General features: G+C 51.9%; 1 protein-coding gene across 1 annotated transcript in view; it reads right to left on the bottom strand.

Annotated features, from left to right (window-relative positions):
• Window positions 1–86: 86 nt before the first annotated feature.
• Window positions 87–18,829, bottom strand: part of Gnpat (glyceronephosphate O-acyltransferase) — a 28,360-nt gene continuing 9,617 nt past the window's right edge. Inside the window, exons 3-14 of the mRNA XM_051168583.1 lie at window positions 17,188–17,364; window positions 15,681–15,810; window positions 11,584–11,711; window positions 11,170–11,245; window positions 10,031–10,182; window positions 9,787–9,917; window positions 8,101–8,324; window positions 4,108–4,350; window positions 2,393–2,472; window positions 1,560–1,697; window positions 314–413; window positions 87–244 (exon numbers count right to left, since the gene is read on the bottom strand). Of these exons, the coding sequence (XP_051024540.1) occupies window positions 147–244; window positions 314–413; window positions 1,560–1,697; window positions 2,393–2,472; window positions 4,108–4,350; window positions 8,101–8,324; window positions 9,787–9,917; window positions 10,031–10,182; window positions 11,170–11,245; window positions 11,584–11,711; window positions 15,681–15,810; window positions 17,188–17,364 (1,677 nt within the window). The 3' untranslated portion in view covers window positions 87–146. The remainder of the gene's footprint in view (window positions 245–313; window positions 414–1,559; window positions 1,698–2,392; window positions 2,473–4,107; window positions 4,351–8,100; window positions 8,325–9,786; window positions 9,918–10,030; window positions 10,183–11,169; window positions 11,246–11,583; window positions 11,712–15,680; window positions 15,811–17,187; window positions 17,365–18,829) is intronic.

The raw sequence follows: 18,829 nt of genomic DNA, 5'->3' as shown, positions 1-18,829 counted from the left end.
GCTCTTCTCTACTTAATCTATGAAATGCAGTCTGAGGTCAGGTCCCTCCAGTGTCTGTGGATCTAGCCTGAGGGGAAGCAGAGCGCTGCCCTTCCTGAGTGCCACGTGCCTCAGCCCTCCTCATCTGACCCATCAGCACCTGGTACTTACACCTTCTTCTTTTCTGCCACTCCGAGTCTCACAAAAGCTGCTAAGGCATTTTTTTGCAGCTCAGAAGACAGCGTGTCATAACACTGAGAGGCACCTGCAAGGGGGAGAGGATGAGTGAGCATCCCTGTTGGCTGAGAACCCTCCACCCAGAGGCGTGACTGACCTCGATCCAGAAGCTGACTGGTGAACGTCCTAGCTCCTACCAAGTACTGTCTCTCAGTGAAGCAGTCCTCTTCTTCATCCAAGAGGTATTTGCAAAGTATCTGATTTCAAGAGGGAGAATGAGAGGAGCACAGAGGAAAGGGGAAGCCAAACACGAGAGCACAGTGGCCACACCGCCCTCAGTGCAAAGATACCCTCGCGGTCTCTTTTGAGCTTCCAGCAGCGTTTACAATTAGAAAAGGATGGTTTGAAATGACATTTGTTTAGGAGGTTACTTTCTCTCTGGGTGGAGGTGGGGTGCTGCAGAGACCGATGCACCAACCAAGGACCCTGCGTGGTGAGGCCCGAGAGCCTCAGCAGGGATGTAGTAGCTGGCAGTGCAGTGTCCTGTGGGTCCCATGGAATCGGGGAGCAGGAAACACTTCTGACAGGGACTCTGGCCCACCAGCAATGATCTGCCCTTGGTAGCGCAGCCTTGCCAGGCCACAGCGGAAGAGGATACAGGCAGTCCAGATGAGACTTGATAGGCTGAGGTCAGATGTTGCAGGGGGGGGGCTCCCCTTTCTGAGGACTAGGGGAGGGAGGGTAGGACGGGGAGGCAGTGAGGGACTGGGCTACAATCGGGATGTAAAATGAACAAATATTTTTTTAAAAGTTTAATCTCTCATGTCAGCTGACTGCAAGACAAACACTTTCTTGTATGGTCTAGGAAGAGAAGGCCTCCTGGCCCTATCTTCCTTTCTTTCTAAATGCACAGAGCACAGGTCCTCCAGTATGGCTGATCCCCAGCTTACTGAGTGCCCACCATGCTAGACTTTGAGGGAAGGGGAAGAGGTGGGCAAGGTTCATTTCTAGGCTATCAGCAAAGAGCCGAGATGCAGATGCCATTCCCATTTCAAATTCCCTCTCTCCTTAGAGTCCTGCCCAGTGTCCTAATCACGCTCTGTCCTGTCCCCTGGGCTGTGTGAGCCCAGAAGCAGCAGGAGTGCTCAGTAACATCAGACAAGTGTGGAGTTCATCCAAGTCTTGTATGCACTTAATGACTGTAGTTCCGGGACAGTCATGGGCTCATGGGGTATTTGTTACCCTCAGCCTATGACATCACCTGCTCCTCCTGCTTGTCCTGAGTAGACACGGAGCTTACCTATCTGCACCCACTGTCCACCCAGCTCATGTTTACCCTCCACAGCAGAAGCAAGTCTTAGGAGACTGACACGGGACACGCAGAGTTTGCAAACTTCACAGACCTGGTACGATTCCACGAAAGGTCTAAAGAGTCCTGTGAGAAACTGTAACACTGCGTCCTCTCTGTCTGTGATGATGTCCTTCCCGGTCATCTGCATGGCCTCAGTTTTACACAGCAACTGACAGCCTTCCTCGAAGTCCTAGAAGGGGAAGGGGAGCCAGACACACACACACACTGCTCTGTGTACCTTGCACATCATCACTAATCCCACGTCTCCCCAGAGCCACCTGACTGTGCACTGAAGCTGGGAGCACTTGTTCTAACAACCAAGTGCCAAAGCTCAAACGTGTAAACACACGGTGTTTGTGAAACAGCCTGAGACAGATGGACAGACAGATGCGTGTGCATGTGTGCACATGCCAACCACCCACCCCAGACGCTCACCTCCTTAAACAGAGTCCAGAAAATACCCACAAGTGGACTTAGACTCAAGTCATCCTGCCCTCACTGCCCCTACCCCAACTCCCACAGAGTACAGAAAACCCCTCTCCTTAGCATAGCACATGGAAACCTGCTGCACCTTCTGTGTGTCCACAGAGCAGCTCTGGGAGCTGCTCCCACCACCAGGCCCAGCACCAGCCCACTCTGACAGCCCAACAGGGAGCGCTCTACTGACTTCCAAAGTCCACACACAGCGGCCATTACAGCCGCAGCACTGAAAGACTCTCCTCCCCACAGGGTCTCCACGTCACCAACAAATCTGACCAAGAACCAAACTGCTGTCTGCTGAATTGAAGGCCCCAGAAGAAAAAGACAACCAACTGCCTGACACATGCCAGGGACCCTCACACGTCACACCAAAACATGCAATGTGGCATGCCTGTCAGAACTTACCCTGAGTGTGTTTCCTGGAAGGAAGATGAACTCATCTGAAAACACGTCGTGTAGGAAGGAAAAGCAACTGAAGACATCCTCTGGAAAGAGGCCATTTCACAACATTAAGACATTGCTTTGGCCAGGCGCAGTGGCGCACATCTTTAATGCCAGTACTCAGACGCAGAGGCAAGTGCATCTCTGTGAGTTCGAGGCCAGCCTGGTGTACAGAGTGAGTTCCAGGACAGCCAAGGCTACACAGAGAAACCCTAACTCAAAAAACCAAAAGGAGAAAAACAAAGGACATTGCTTTTGATCTTGCAGCCCTTCATGTGTGATGTGTGCATGCATGTAACACGGAAATGACTGAGTCCTGACAGGAAGCTGATGACAACCTGAAGTTTAGCTGAAGAAGAGACTACAGTCCAGCAGAGCTTAAAAGGGCTGACTATAAATTAAACAAGGTCTCAAGTCTGACTTAGAAGAGGGACATCTCCTGAGCAGGGCCAGAAGGGACCTGATTTCCCAGCTTCCTCATTCTCCCACCTCCACTTCTTCCCTAGAACTGAGCCTCTGTCTGATGTCACTGCAGAGATCTGAGAAACCCAAACTAGTGAAGTACTTGCCCAAAATATGTGAAAGCCTGAGTCACTCTCCAGTACCAGAAGAAGAAAAAAAAAAAAGGTGAGGGGGCCGGGAGGGAGGTCCAGAACCAAGGCATGCCCCGAGACCAACCAAGGGAGACCCTCTGGGGTGGGGCCCCAGGATCCTTAGGCAGAGCTGGGGAGACCTGGCCTGCATAACTCACTCCAGCTGACTGTGATCTGACACCACTGTGCTGTGACGGTGGTCCTGTCCCGGCTGCCTCTGCTAGGTAATAAGCTGACGCTGCAGGAACTACATGCACCAGGACCTGGGCAATGGCATCCCCAGGGCAGGGCCTCTCTGGTAATCACAGGACTCTCTGGACCTGACTGCCTTATTTATAAAAGGCATAGCCAGGGTTACGTAGTTTGAGTGAGGTGTGGATGCCACAGAGATGCAGATGGGAAGTCAGAGGGCGGTGTTCGGGGGTTGGGTCCGACCTCACTGCGGCAGAGCCTCTCCTGACTGCTGCTAAGCCGCACACTCAGGTAGAGCTGGTGCACAAGCTTGGGGCCAGCCTCCTGCCTCTCCTCCCATCTCACTGCACGAGCGCTGGGGTTTCTCACGCTGCCACACCTAGCTGTTTATGAGTCTGATCAAGCTTGCCTGGCAACTGATTTCAACTAAGACTCTTCCTAGCACAACAGTGCAGACAGAATAGGGAGTCGCTGGGTCCTTCCCAGTTCTCAAGTTTTCTTTCATGTGTGTGTGCCCCATGTGTAGGTGCTCATGGAGGGCAGAAGAGGGTGTTGAACCCTGAGCTATAGTGGTAGGCAGCTGCCTGATACTGGTGCTAGGAACCTAATTCGGCTATTCTGGAAGAACAGACACACTTTGAATCACTGAACATTTGTTGTTTTGAAACTATAGTTTGTGATGTAGCCTAGGCTGGCCCTAAACTCCTTGAAGTTCCTCCTGCCTTAACATCCCAAGTAGCTGGGGCTAAGCCACATGCTGCTACACCTTCCATCTCTAAGTGGGCAGGGCAGCCTCCTTTACTAGAGAGCAGAAGAGGTTGTGTGCAATAGTCCCTTCTGGAGCTGGAGGGCCAGGCCTCTTCTGAAACTCGAGGCCATGCTCCTGAAAATTACCTTTCCTGAGCTCAGGTGTCATGTGCAAAGCTACAGCTACTAAGGAAGGGCGGACAAAGACATTGAGCAGCTGGTTCCTGTAGGCCGAGCACATGAGGAGGGTGATGTGCTGCAGCATGACGCCGTTGACCGTTTCTGAGCCTCCATGGTCCACTTTCAGAACCACCCGATCTTTGACAAGGCTGGCCAGGTTGGAGTGCAGAGCGATGCTGGACTGGACCACTTCCTCAGGAAGCTGGTTGTCTACAGAGAGCAGAGTGGATGCAGTGAGAAGGCAGCCTCCATTCCTACCACACTGTGCCGGCACTGCCAAGCCCACTCTGGAGCACGCCCAGGGAGTGAAGGCCACACCAGGGGGCAGGGCACGCTGCCCTTCCTGCCTCAGCACCGCTCCTCATCAGGAGCCAAGCTCCGCCATCTTCACCTTCCTTTCCACCAAAGCCACATTCCAAAGTCCCTGAGTCCAAGTTCTTCCCCACAGTATTCTCAGTAGTGCGCAGTACTAGGGACCCTGCACGAGCTCACCACTAGCTCACCGTCACCCAGGGCCCCAGCTTACAGGAGCCAGGACAGCCCCAGACCAGCTTGTCCACCTCTGAGAACTGGCAGGTGCGTGGCTCTAAGCCATGACCTAGTCTGTCAGTGACTACACTTTAGCCACAGCCCATGTGATTTTCAACTTATACCAGGTACTGTCACAGACTTCCACACCCAAACCCCCAAATTCACAGCATTAACTCCAGAGAGGAGGGTGTGACACGGTGTATATGCAGAGATCAGGGACAACTTTTGGGAGTAAGTTCTTATCTTCTAACTTTGTTCTGAGGCAAATTAAAAAAATATGTTTTTCTTCTATTTTACGTGTATGAGTGTCTTGCTTGCACAGAAACACACCACATGGGTGTGGCACCTGAGGAGGCTGGAATAGGAGTCTGATTCCTTGGAACTAGAGTTACAGACAGCTGTGAGCCACCATATGATGCTAGGAACTGAGCCAGCCCCTCTGTGAGCGCAGCAGGTGCTACGCACTCAGCATCCTTCCAGGCCCAGGCCTCTCCTGGGCCCTGCCTCTGCACCGTGTACTGCAGGAGCTCCTAAATGCTGAGCATCTGCACCGTGTACTGCAGGCGCTCCTAAATGCTGAGCATCTGCACCGTGTACTGCAGGCGCTCCTAAATGCTGAGCATCTGCACCGTGTACTGCAGGCGCTCCTAAATGCTGAGCATCTGCACCGTGTACTGCAGGCGCTGCTAAATGCTGAGCATCTGCACCGTGTACTGCAGGCGCTGCTAAATGCTGAGCATCTGCACCGTGTACTGCAGGCGCTCCTAAATGCTGAGCATCTGCACCGTGTACTGCAGGAGCTCCTAAATGCTGAGCATCTGCACCGTGTACTGCAGGCGCTGCTAAATGCTGAGCATCTGCACCGTGTACTGCAGGAGCTCCTAAATGCTGAGCATCTGTACCGTGTACTGCAGGCACTCCTAAATGCTGAGCATCTGCACCGTGTACTGCAGGCGCTCCTAAATGCTGAGCATCTGCACCGTGTACTGCAGGCGCTCCTAAATGCTGAGCATCTGCACCGTGTACTGCAGGCGCTCCTAAATGCTGAGCATCTGCACCGTGTACTGCAGGAGCTCCTAAATGCTGAGCATCTGCACCGTGTACTGCAGGCACTCCTAAATGCTGAGCATCTGCACCGTGTACTGCAGGAGCTCCTAAATGCTGAGCATCTGCACCGTGTACTGCAGGCGCTGCTAAATGCTGAGCATCTGCACCGTGTACTGCAGGCACTCCTAAATGCTGAGCATCTGCACCGTGTACTGCAGGAGCTCCTAAATGCTGAGCATCTGCACCGTGTACTGCAGGCACTCCTAAATGCTGAGCATCTGCACCGTGTACTGCAGGAGCTCCTAAATGCTGAGCATCTGCACCGTGTACTGCAGGCGCTGCTAAATGCTGAGCATCTGCACCGTGCACTGCAGGCGCTGCTAAATGCTGAGCATCTGCACCGTGTACTGCAGGCGCTGCTAAATGCTGAGCATCTGCACCGTGTACTGCAGGCACTCCTAAATGCTGAGCATCTGCACCGTGTACTATAGAAGTTTCTAAATGCTGAGCATCCCTCCCATGCACGCCCTGGCAGATGACCTTCTTAGCGATTCTCCTGCCTCTTCCTCCTCCCATCTTGACAGCAGGCACGGCATGCTGGGAATGCAGTTGCATACAGCCATGTCCACCTGTTTTCCTGTTCTGGAGATTTAACCCAAGTTGTGCCAGGCTTCTCTGGCACACACCTTTAGCCACTGAACCCTCTCCCTGGCCCTCCAGTGAAGTTTGTACCAAGCTGTTCCCTTTCTTTTTTGAGACACAGTGTCTTCCTTGTAGCACAGGCTGTCTTGGAACTTGCTATGGAGACTAGGCTGGCTGGAACTCAGAGATCTGCCCGCCACTGTCTTCTGGAATGCTGGGATTAAAAGGTGTGCACCACTACACCAGTTTCTCTTGTGGCTGTGGCTCCTCCTTCTTTTCGTTTTTCAAGACCAAAAGTTTCTCTGTAACTCACGGAGATCAGCCTGCCTCTGTCTCTTGAGTGCTGGGATTAAAGGCGTGCACTACTCTTACCCAGCATTTCTTTCTTTCTTTCTCTCTTCCTTCCTTTTTTTTTTTTTTTTTTTTTTTAAAGATTTATTTTTTTATTATTTATACAGTGTTCTGCCTGCATGTATGTTTGAGAGACACCATGTGGTTGCTGGGAATTGAACTCAGGACCTCTGGAAGAACAGTCAGTGCTCTAAACCTCTGAGCCATCTCTCCAGCGCCCCCCCCCCTTTCCTTTCTTTCTTAAAGACACGGTCTTATGTAGCCCTGGTTGGCCTTGAACCCTTGATCTCCTGCTTCCAGCTCCTGAGGGCTGAGATGATGGGCATGCAGCACAGTTGCTCATGGAACTGTACTCGAGAGCTGGAGAACGCCCTTGCTGCTTCCTAGACAGCAGCAGCCAGGCCGCGCACACAGCGAGACCTAAAGAGAGCTCAGGATGCAGCTCAGGCGACAGAGCCCACACGCGGCTTAGGCTCAATTTCCCAGGCAAACAATAACAAAACCAACCAACCCTGGGGCTGGTGAGATGGCTTAGTGTGCAAAGGCTCTTGCCGTATGAGTGTGAGCTCATAACCCTGAGCTCAAGCCCTGGAATGTACATAGAGGTGACAGCACAGAACTGACTCCACAACGTTGTACGCAGGCCTCAACAGCTCCCATTCCCACAACAATAAGGTTAAAAGCAACTCCACTGTAGCGGACGGTGCTCGGGCTGGATATGGCAGCTCATATCTATAACCCTGACACCAGGGGGACTGCTCCAAGGCTGAGATGAGCCTGAGCTATAGACTGAGTGCTAGGGCAGCCAGGAGTGAGAACAAAATCTGAGTCTACAAAGATGGCGCAGTCAGTCACGCAGAACCTGCATCCGATTCCCAGCATCCACATACAAACCAAAAGGCGCAGCACACACCTATGATCCAGTGGGGAACACAGGGGAGGCGGGGACAAAAAGCTCTGGGCTGCAAGTGAGAGACCTTGCCTCAAAGTATAGGGCAGAAAGCAAAAGCACTTGCCATCAGCCTTTGGCCCCACAGGCTCAGGTACAGCACACGTGCGCTCACACATACAAAACCCATCAACACTCTTTCATTAAAAAGCAGTGGGAGTGGAGGAGGAAGGATCTGTGTCACTGTTCTCGGTCTGTGCCTGCCAAGGAAACAGCACTGCAGGCCTGCAGGCCTAGTCTCAGGACTGAGCCAGCACACAGCGGCCCTCTCCCGCTGGCCTATGCGGGGTCCACATTCTGTAGGAGTAAAAGATCAATCAATGTGTGTGCCAGCTCTGGGCTCTGCTCAAAGGCTGCCATGGTGTCTTGCCTTTGAGAACATTCCCAACTTAGGAAATGAAAAGGCTAGTCTACAGGCCAGTCGTGTCCTATGCACACACCTGGCCAAAGCAGGAAGCCGCCAAACACCTGCGTCAGGCCCTTCAGCCACAGAGTCTTCTCCAGCAGGGCATCGAGGTCCATGGATAACTGGTTCTGAAGCAGGATGGCGACCATCAGAAGCCATGGGCTCAGGACCAAGTTCTCAATCTGCAGAAGCTGCATCCTGTAGGCCACCTCAGTGACAAAGGTGTAGACATCCTCTGGCTGCTTCTGAGGGATGCATCTGAAAGGAGGGGCACAGAGCAGGTTACAGGACCCCAACAGAGGGCTTGTCGTGCTTCTGCCAAGCAAAGTCTCTCAGACCGCACGCAGGCAGCAGTCCTAGCTCACAGTGTGGCCTGCCATGTCTCTAGAGTATGAGGGAGAAATGATTTGAGATCATTCATTCCCAGTTCTAATTAATAGGGGGAAAAAAGCAAACAAAGCTCCCTTGTTTTGCTTTACAGCTAGAACACAGTGCTGCTGTGAGCACAGCTTGGCCCATGGGTCTGCACCACAAAAGCCACGTGGCCACCTCCTGTGCTGCCCCTCTCTTGAGCACTAGCCCACCTCATGTGACAGCTGCTGCAGAGGGAATGTGCAGGTGTTCCCCAGACAGCTGAGAACAAGGTAACTCAAGGTGAAGGTGGCAGCCAAAGGAGGCTGTCCCGCCCAGGAATAACCGGCCAGGGCTCTGCTGAATGGCTAACATTTGCTTCTAGGTAAAACGTGACACTGCTGGCCAGGCACCTCACTGCCAGGGACTGCTAGAGCTGCAGTGCCACCTGAGGGGTGGGGCAGAGGGTGTGTCTGCCTTACTTCCCCAGCGGGGCTCCTCTAAGAAAACAGAAATGTGCCGGGCATGGTGGCGCACGCCTTTAATCCTAGCACTTGGGAGGCAGAGGCAGGTGGATGCTCTGAGTTTGAGGCCAGCCTGGTCTACAAAGCAAGTCCAGGACAGCCAAGGCTACACAGAGAGACTCTGTCTCGGAGGAAAAAAACAAAAGAAAACACAAATGCTGGTAAGATGGCTCAGTGGGTAAAAGGACTTGCTGCCACACCTGGCAACAAGCACGCACACACAAACATACAGAATAACTCAATCTAATTGAAAGGAGAATACAAATACTCATCTGTGTCCTGAATCCTTAAAGAGCCCAGCGTGCCTGGGAACAGGGGCACTATCTGCTCACTGTGGCTCTGTGCTCCTTCCTAGGGTTTAAAGCAGTGTGCTGAACACATCAGCTGGCCTGTGGTCGTGTCCACAATCCCTGTGTGTGTGTTTAACAATGGTGCTGTTAAGTTGGAGCCCAACCATCTGGCTACACACTGACACACACAGCCTGCGGCTTTTTTTTTTTTTGATGGGGTGGGGGAGGAGCTTGGGGAGCAGGTACATAGTTCTTTGATTTCGTTGTTGTTATTTTGAGACAAGGTCTCGTGTAAACCAGCTGGTCTCAAACTTGCTATGTAGCTGAGGATAGCCTTGAGTTACTCCGGCCTCCACCTCCTGAGGGTTGGGGTTACTGACATGCCCACCATGTTGGCTTCAAGCATGAGCTTCTTTAACTGCAGCTTTCCACTGAAGAATGTGTGACACCGGGCTTCCCGGCCGCCTGCTGGGAGAGCGCAGGCAAGCCGAGGCTCAGCTCAAGAGTCCTGAGTCACACTCATCTGTGTCAGGTGTGAAAACACAGGCTTTGCACCTTGGCATCAAGTTATACGGGTTCCGACTGAGCCGCCCTGCAGCTAGAGAGCGCAGCGATACAGGGTCTCCAAAGTACACGTGGATGCTTCCAAAGTTCTCAGAGAGAATCCGTCTAGCTTTCAACAAGGCCTGGTGGGACCACAAGATGGGAGAGAAAACAGGAGCAGATTTATGAGTTAGCAGATGTGTGAGCAGGGCAGTGTCTACACTCAAAGGGACCCGACTTGGCCATTCTCACGTACAGTGGTGGACTCCTTCGGCTTAGGGATTCCTAGGAGCTCGTAGGCATACAGAGATTCTTCCAGTATTTTATCGTAACTGATGCTAATTGGGACAAAGTAGGTATCAAAAACTTCTCTTTTAAAAAATGGTTCCATCACAATATTCAGGAGGCCTGTAAGCATAGGGAGAAATGTGTCACCCAGTATACTAAAAAGCAAGGCACACAATGGCTCACATACCACGCCAGCTTCCTCTTCCCTTCTCCGCTCTACCCACAGCCTCCTGCCCCAGGGCTGAGAAGTGAATCCTAAGTCTGTTCCCAACACCTCCCATTCTTGGCCAAGAATAAAAACCTCTGTCACTGCACAGCCGCTCAGTCTGTCCCTAGCCCACAGGAGCTGGCCCAGTCTGGAAGTCACACCAGCAGCATATACAGCAGCCTTCCACAAGACACACCCACATCACCTGAGCTCCTGCCTCTCACCAACTCACCAGACAGAAACTGGGCGTGGCAGGTCACATTTATCATCTCAGCAGTGAGGAAGCTGAGGCAGGAGGACGGCAGCGAGTCTGAGGCAGCCTGGGTTACTGAGTGAGAAACAAGCCGAATCACACACGTATGGACAAGAAGACTGTTTCCAGCCCTGAGCTCCTCTAGAGACGGCGGCAGCACCTGCACTTGCTGCTTGAGCCTGCTGCTCCGATGGGCTGTGCTCCTGCCCTATGCCACGCCCAGCTACACTTAAGGAAATAGTCTCAAGTCAAAGAAGTAGGAATGGGGCTGGAGAGATGGCTCAGCGGTTAAGAGCACTGACTACTAAGGACCTGAGTTCAATTCCCAGCACCTACATGGCAGCTCACAACTATCTGTAACTCCAGGACCTGACACCTTCACACAAGACATTCATGCAAGCAAAACACCAATGAACATAATATAAAAACAAATAAATTAAAAAAAAAGAAACAAAGAAAAAGAAGTAAGAGTATCATGTTTGGCCTGGCGGCCGCAGTGGCACCACACCCGAGGCCTGGCGGCCGCAGTGGCAACACACCCAAGGCCTGGCGGCCGCAGTGGCAGCACACCCGAGGCCTGGCGGCCGCAGTGGCAGCACACCCGAGGCCTGAGGGTTTGTATGGCTCTAGTTTAGAAGGGACCTACCAAATTTAGGAGTCAAGGTCTTGGCAGAGCGGCTCCTTGTCCCTTCGAGGAAAAATTCAACAGGAGCATAACCATTCTTTAAAAGAAAACACAACAAACACACAAGACCCATTGTCTACTCTCAAAATAACACAGGCCTCTTTGTCTCCTCCACCCGCCCCATGTGCCTGTGCGTGTGTGAGACCCATGGCCCCCCATATGCTAGGCAAGCTCTCTACCCTAACCCACACGCCCAGCTCTGTGAGTGGATTCCTTTGGCTCCGGATCTCACAAACACTGCTTGCAGCAAGACTTAAACAAGGACACCTCTCAGATGAGGTGCACTAGGAGTTGGTACACCCCTTGAGGGGAAGAGGCGGCTAGTGAAGAGTGAGACAGCTCTGCAGCTCCAGCTCCCTGGAGCGGCTGACTCACCCGCAGCATGGTCTTCACATATTCAGAGAACACAGCCCAGTAGAGCTTATTCCCTCCAAAGGTGCGGCGCATGAAGAAGGCCCCCGACATCCTGAGCAGCTCGCCCACTAGCCTCATTCCCAGGAAGTCTGAAACACAACGCAGGGAGCACAGGAACAAAGGCCGAATGTCAATGCTACTGAGAAGCTCATGACGGGGCCTTGAGCCCTGTCACAGCCATAGCCACACTTCTGAGGAGAACTCCAGCAAACAGCACAGAGGAGCTGGAGAGACGGCTCCGTGTGAGGAGAGGTTGAGGCCAGTCCCCGGAGCCATGATACCAGCAGGGCAGGAGCGCATGCCTGTGCCGGTGCTGGGTGGGCAGCCAGTGAGTGGCCAGTCAGTCTAGCTGAATCAGTGAGTTCCAGGTTCAATGAGACCCGGGCTCTAAAAATATGGTGGTGAGCAACAGAAAAAGACCCTCAATGTCAATCTCTGCTCCCCCAACATACGCATGCCTTCATGCCACATGTATGCATGTGTACCCGCACACACAGACAACACATACGCATAAAAAACAAGAGTTAAAACAAGACATCTAGGGTAGTTGTGTAAAAGGCTGGGCCAGAGGCCTGCTGGGAGAGGACCTTGCACCTCTCTTGGCCTCATGGTATTTACAAGCCGCCAGGGACAGAGGCAACATCACGGTCAGAGGCCAAGAGCCTCAGCCTCACTCTGAACTTGGCAAGTGGCATGTGCTCTTACCCCCTGGAGAACATGAGAACCTGCTTTCATCCTTCCACCACCAGGTAAAAATGCCAACCTACATTGCGTGAAATGAATTAAATAAAGCAGCTCTACAAAAAGGCAAGGCTCTCCAGTGGCTTTAAATAGCTCCCATTTTTCCTAATTTTCAAGTTCAGAGGAAACTCATCGTTAAGGCGCGTTTTTTTTTTTTTTTAACCTCACCTATTCACTAGTTATTAGTACTAGACTCCCTCCCTTCCTAAAGGCCTTGACAGGGAACCAGTGAAATGCAGACTGCTGAGTGAGTTCTATAAACGCATGGGCACACACCTACATTGCAGTGTGACTTAGCGTGACCACGCGTGCACAGTGCACATCCTCACAGTCCCAAAGTAGTGTAAGACATGGTTCTACATCATGTACAAAAATCAACCCTGGCTCAAAGGAGCAAGGGGAAGGCCTCAAATTACAAAACTCTCAGATGTATATCAGAGAAAAATCTCACAACACCAAATGACTTCTTGATTCTGACACTAAATGCTCAGGGAACAAATGAATAGGCTAACTGGACTCCACCAAAACCTTCGCACATCAAAGGGCGAAGCCCACAGAATCGCAGGTGACCGCTGAGTGAGATGAGCTGGCCACTCCTGTGTCACGCGGGCAGTGTCTAGGACACAGAGGACCCACAGCTCAATGGGAAAAGGTGAGCAACCCAAAGTGGACACAGACCACAGACATCTCCACAGGAGCCAGGTGCACGCCGTATCTGGAAAGCTGAGGCAGGACGATCACTAGAGCTGAGAAATTCAAGGCCACCCAGGGCAATATAGATCCCATCTCAGAATTCAAACCACCAAACAACAACCCTTCTCAAACCAAACACCCCGTGGATGGTGGAGAGCACACAGACGGACACTCAGCACCACCGAGAACTACACTGAAACCGTGCAAAAATGGTTACTACTGCAGAGCTGTGCGTGGCAGGTGCTGCCGGGAAATAGAGCAGTGTGGACCACAGAACCCAGCACCGTGGGCCTCAAAGACGTCCAGAGTCCCCACATGGCCCGTAGTGTGTTTACTGAGGGTCAGGTATGTGCACTGTCCAGGTGTTTTCTGTCAACTTGACACAGCTAGGATTTTATTGTTTTTTGGTTTTTTTAAAAAAAGACTTATTTATGTATTATGTATGGTGTTCTGCCTGCATGTATGGCTGCCTGCTAAAAGAAGGCAATAGATCTCATGGTGAATGGCTACGAGCCACAGGTGGTTGCCTGGAATTGAACTCAGGACCTCTGGATGAGTAGTCAGCACTCTTAACCTTTGAGCCATCTCTCCAGCTCCCACAAGCTAGTTTTCTGAGAGGAGAAACTTGAATTGGGAATTCTTCAATCAGATTGCCTATGGGAAAGTCTGTGAGCCATTTTTTTGATTAATGATGCATGTGGGAGGGCCCAGGACATTTTGGGCAATGCCACCACTCGCTGGGTGGTGCTGGGTTCTATAAAGCAGGGTGAGCAGGCCAGAGAGAGGCAGCCAGTCAGCCCCGCCCCTCCACGCCCTCTGCAGCAGCTCCTGCCTCCAGGTTCCTGCCCCCAGGTTCCTGCCTTTAGGTTCTTGCCTCCAGGTTCCTGCCCCCAGGTTCCTGCCTCCAGGTTCTGCCTCTAGGTTCCTGCCTTTAGGTTCCTGCCTTTAGATTCTTGCCCCCAGGTTCCTGCCTCCAGGTTCCTGCCTTTAGGTTCCTGCCTCCAGGTTCCTGCCTTTAGATTCTTGCCCCCAGGTTCCTGCCCCTAGATTCCTGCCCCCAGGTTCCTGCCTCCAGGTTCCTGCCTTTAGATTCTTGCCCCCAGGTTCCTGCCTCCAGGTTCCTGCCCCCAGGTTCTTGCCCCCAGGTTCCTGTCCCTAGGTTCCTGCCCCCAGGTTCCTGCCCCCAGGCTCCTGCCTTCAGGTTCCTGCCTCTAGGTTCCTGCCCCCAGGTTCCTGCCTCTGGCCTCCCTCAGCGACTGCAGTGCCAGCAGGATACGCCCTTTCCTCCCACGTTGTCCATGACCGTGCTGTGTATCGCTGAGTAGGAGCTGTAATTAGGACACGTGCCCCCAGGTTCACACCAGTTGGGGAAACAGCACTCATAGTAGAGGGGCTTGCGTACCTTGCCTAAGGCCTTGGGTTATTTTCCCAGCACCAAAATAAACAAGTAAATATTTTAAAATCCCACATTCATAAGAGTGTGTCCTGCTGGTTCTATGTCAACTTGACACAGACTAGAATCAGTATAAAGGAGGAAACTCCTCCATGAGATCCAGCCGTAAGTTGTTTCCTGATTAATGATGAATAGGGGCGGGCCCAGCCCATCGTGGGTGGGGCCGTCCCTGCGCTGGTGGTCCTATAAGAAAGCAGGGTGGACAAGCCACGGGGAGCAAGCCAGTGAGCAGCGCCCTCCACGGCCCCTGTCCCAGCGCCTGCCGGCAGGGTCCTGCCAGTGAGCAATGTCTTCCATGGCCTCTGCACCAGCGCCTGCCGGCAGGGTCCTGCCTGCCTCAGTTCCTTCCCTTGCTGCTTTTGATGAAGAACTGTTGTATGGAACTGTGAACACAGTAAACCCTTTCCGACCTGACTTGCTGTAGTAACCCTAACTAAGACAGTGTTCCCTGAAATAACTAAATGACAGAACCAAGCAAAGTGTCTGCAGACAGGTTAACAGATAAAATTAGTGTCGTACATCTCAACAATGGACTAGGACTCAGCTTTAAGAGGGAAGGGAATTCAGACACGGCTACAACACTGAGGTCACGATGCTAGGTGACATCAGTCACAGAAGGGTGTACACTGAGAACTTCATGGGCATGAAGTCTGTAGCGTGTGTGGCTGCAGAGTCAGGGGGTAGAAAGGTGGGTGCCTCTGGTCCCCAATTAACAGGTGTCAGTTTTGCCGGATGTGAAGAGTTCTGGGGCAGCCAGCAGCAATGGAGGTGCAACACTGTGAACGCTCTCGGCACCTCTCTGCACGCTCAAGGAAGGCAAGACTTCATGTTACATGTATTTCCCCAAAACTTAAAAAGAAAAATTTAAAAGGTGTACCTACTTATGGTCTAGAATGATCACTGCAACTATATTACCAACACTTTAAAAGGCAGGAAATATGGCAAAGTGGGATAGTCTCCCTTTTCAAACCTAAGCCCATGTGCACAGATGCCTCTCCAGGTCTGCTCAGGCACAAGACCACACAGCACAGCACCCAAACTGGGACACCACACTATGGGAGACAGAGACCCACAAAAGTTGCTGTTGGCACCCCTCAAATTCTCTAGTACTCCTATTGTTACTCCAGTGAGTGGTAAGTCTGCACAGTTTAAAATGCGGACAAAGACTCACCCATTCCTGCTGCAATCACCGGCACGGGCAGGTCGTAGTTGTACAGGACGAAGGAGAGCATGAGGAAGTCAATGTAGCTGCGGTGACTGGGCAGCAGGATTACGGGGTGCTCCTGAACAGCTCGTTGTAGCTTGAAAAAAATTGCAGATTTTCAAGAATTTCAGTTGTCATGTCACTAAAATCATAACTCAAATCAGAAAACAGTATTGTGGTTAAATCACCATTATGGCCTAATAATAAACATTATTATTATTGTAATTATTATTACAATAGTATTTTCTTTTGGTTTTTTGAGACAGGGTTTTTCTGTGTAGTCTTGGCTGGCCTGGAGTCACTTTGTAGACCAGGCTGACCTTTAACTCACATCAATCCGTCTGCCTCTGCCTCCCGAGTGCTGGGATTAAAGGCGTGCGCTGCCACCACCACACCCGGCTACAATAGTATTTTCTAACCTGCTAGGAATCAATCAAGACACAGACATCTGTTATATTTTAAAATAGCCTTAGTTAACCTGGGGCAGGGCAGATATTAATCCCCTAAACTACTTCCCATAGTAGGGCAGGTATGGGATATCTGTCCCAGTCCCATGCCATCTGCTTCTAGTAATTTCTATCAAGCTACCTCCCATCCATAATCCCAAATAGTTGCTAATGTTCTTTATCTGGGCCAAATCCTCCATCCACGTCAGCCATGTGCTGCTCCTTCACCTCACCCATGATGGCGCAGCCTTCTCCTTCCCTCTCTTCCCCTCTCTCCTTTTCTCTCTTCCCAAGATATTCTCTCTCTCTCTGTCTCTCTCTCATCTCTGTCTCTGTCTCTTTCCCTCCCTCCCTCCTTCCCTCCCTCCCTCCCTCCCAGCCCAGGAACCTTAGCCATGCCTATCTCATTTGCCCTGCCCAGGTGTTATTGGTCAGATAGGTTAGGCTCTTAAGCAAGGTGGATCACAGAGACAGCAAACAGTAATTAGCATCAAAACACATCAGACCAACATCCAACAAAACAGAAAAGTGAATCATGGCTGAGCACAGATGGCTCAGCACTGGGGACATTTGGGAGAGGGAGGTAGGAGGATCAGAAATTCAAGGTCAGGCGAATTCAGGCTAGAATGGGCCAGAGTCCCTGTCAATAAATAAGTTAAAGAAAGACATCTCAGGAAGCAGGGAAGCAACACAGACTATAACAGAGGCAGGTCTAAGGGCCGTGGTGTGTATAGTTCTAGCAGCACAGCAGGAAGTGCTAATGCTGGGGAAGAATGTGCAGGAGCAGACAGACAGACAGACAGACAGACAGACAGACCCTTCTGCGACTGGTCACCTGTGAGCATGTGGCCACGCTGGAAGTCTGTAGGTCTGATAGTAGACGGAGGGACAAGCTGCTGACAGCATGTCCCCTGGGCCCACAGAGGATGCCTGCTGGCAGCCCGTGCTCAGCATTCTGTCTAAGCGACATGTCCTGAGTCAATTATCCCACAGGATAAGGCAAGACCGTCCGGACCAGCAAGCCTCACCTTTTGAATGCCTTCCTCGTTCACACACACCTTGGAGAAAATCTGTTTAAAAATTTTGCTGAGAACAAAGGCAAAGAACCGAACGGCTCCCATGCGCATCTTGTGACTCATTTCCTCCAGGATCTCACTGGCTTCCTCTCGGAGGGCATCGACAGGTTTAAGGGACTCGATGGAAAGCTGAAAGGAAGGCAGAGCAGGAATTAATTCTGAAAAATAGAAACTCGAGCTGAGTGTGGTGGCGCACGCCTTTAACCCCAGCACTCAGGAGGCAGAGGCAGGTGGATCGCTGTGAGTTTGAGGCCAGCCTGGTCTACAAAGTGAGTCCAGGACAGTCAAGGCTGCACAGAGAAACCCTGTCTCAAAAAAAGAAAAAAAAAGAATGAGAGAAAGAGAGAGAAAAGAAACTCAAGCTCCTCTCAAAGTGATGACTGCACACCGAGCCTATGACGTAACTAAGACAGTCTGTGCTCCTCTGACCTCACCTGACCCAACTCACTCAGACAGTAAATCCTGTAGGCTATTCCTTTTCCTGCCTGAGCACAGGCTGACCTGGAACTCCCCACTCCCCACCTCAGCCTACTGACTGCCAGAACTGCAGGGGCACACCATGCTCAGTGAAAAAGGATCAATTTAAGCCGGCTCAAGGACTAGAAATTCAAACAGACTCCTCAGGGCTCCTGAGAAATGGCAACCACGGCTGAGTTGTGGTATGTACAAGCATGCACACACATGGCCAAGTGTGTGAAGTGTGCCCCTCCCTTATCTACTCCTTGTGTGTCCTCAGGTCCGCAGCCCACCTCGACAGGCCTCCTGCAAGTCACTGAGGTCACCACAAACAGTGTGGGATTCAACAAAGAGCCCACACCAACGCAAGGCGCCTGTGAAATGAGGAAGCCGAGGCCGGGGAGAAAGAAGTGACTGAAAGGTGAGCAACAACGGGGAGACAAAAGCTCAAGCCAATAACCAAGCAGCCAACTGCGGGGTGCAGGCTCCGGGGTCTGAGGAAGCCAGGTGCCACATACTCAATAGTGTTTTGGTCAGGGACTAACCACACACATTTATGGGAATAATCCCAGCTGGGCGGGCCGTGCCCACCTGTAATCACAGCCGCAGGGGAGGCAGAGGCAGGTGGATCTCTATGAGTTCCAAGCCAGCTTGGTCTACAGCCTAGTCCAGGTCAGCTATGCCTACACAGAGAGCCCCTGTTTCAAAAACAAAACAAAACAAAACAAAAAGAGAGAGAGCAATTCTGTAAGACCACAATAGTGTGGAAAACTTCCCATCACCCGGTGTCTTCACTTGGCTCAAGAAGCAATAGGCTCCACCATATATGCGACCACCTCGCCCAGGCCCGTGGCTCCACCATATATGCGACCACCTTGCCCAGGCCCGTGGCTCCACCATATATGCGACCACCTCGCCCAGGCACGTGGCTCCACCATATATGCGACCACCTCGCCCAGGCACGTGGCTCCACCATATATGCAACCACCTCGCCCAGGCACGTGGCTCCACCATATATGCGACCACCTCGCCCAGGCACGTGGCTCCACCATATATGCGACCATCTCGCCCAGGCACGTGGCTCCACCATATATGCGACCATCTCGCCCAGGCACGTGGCTCCACCATATATGCGACC

This window comes from Acomys russatus, chromosome 26 (assembly GCF_903995435.1).
Source record: "Acomys russatus chromosome 26, mAcoRus1.1, whole genome shotgun sequence".
Lineage (NCBI taxonomy): Eukaryota > Metazoa > Chordata > Mammalia > Rodentia > Muridae > Acomys > Acomys russatus.
Note: the sequence above shows the minus strand (reverse complement) of the source record. Positions and strands in the feature narration are given on the sequence as shown.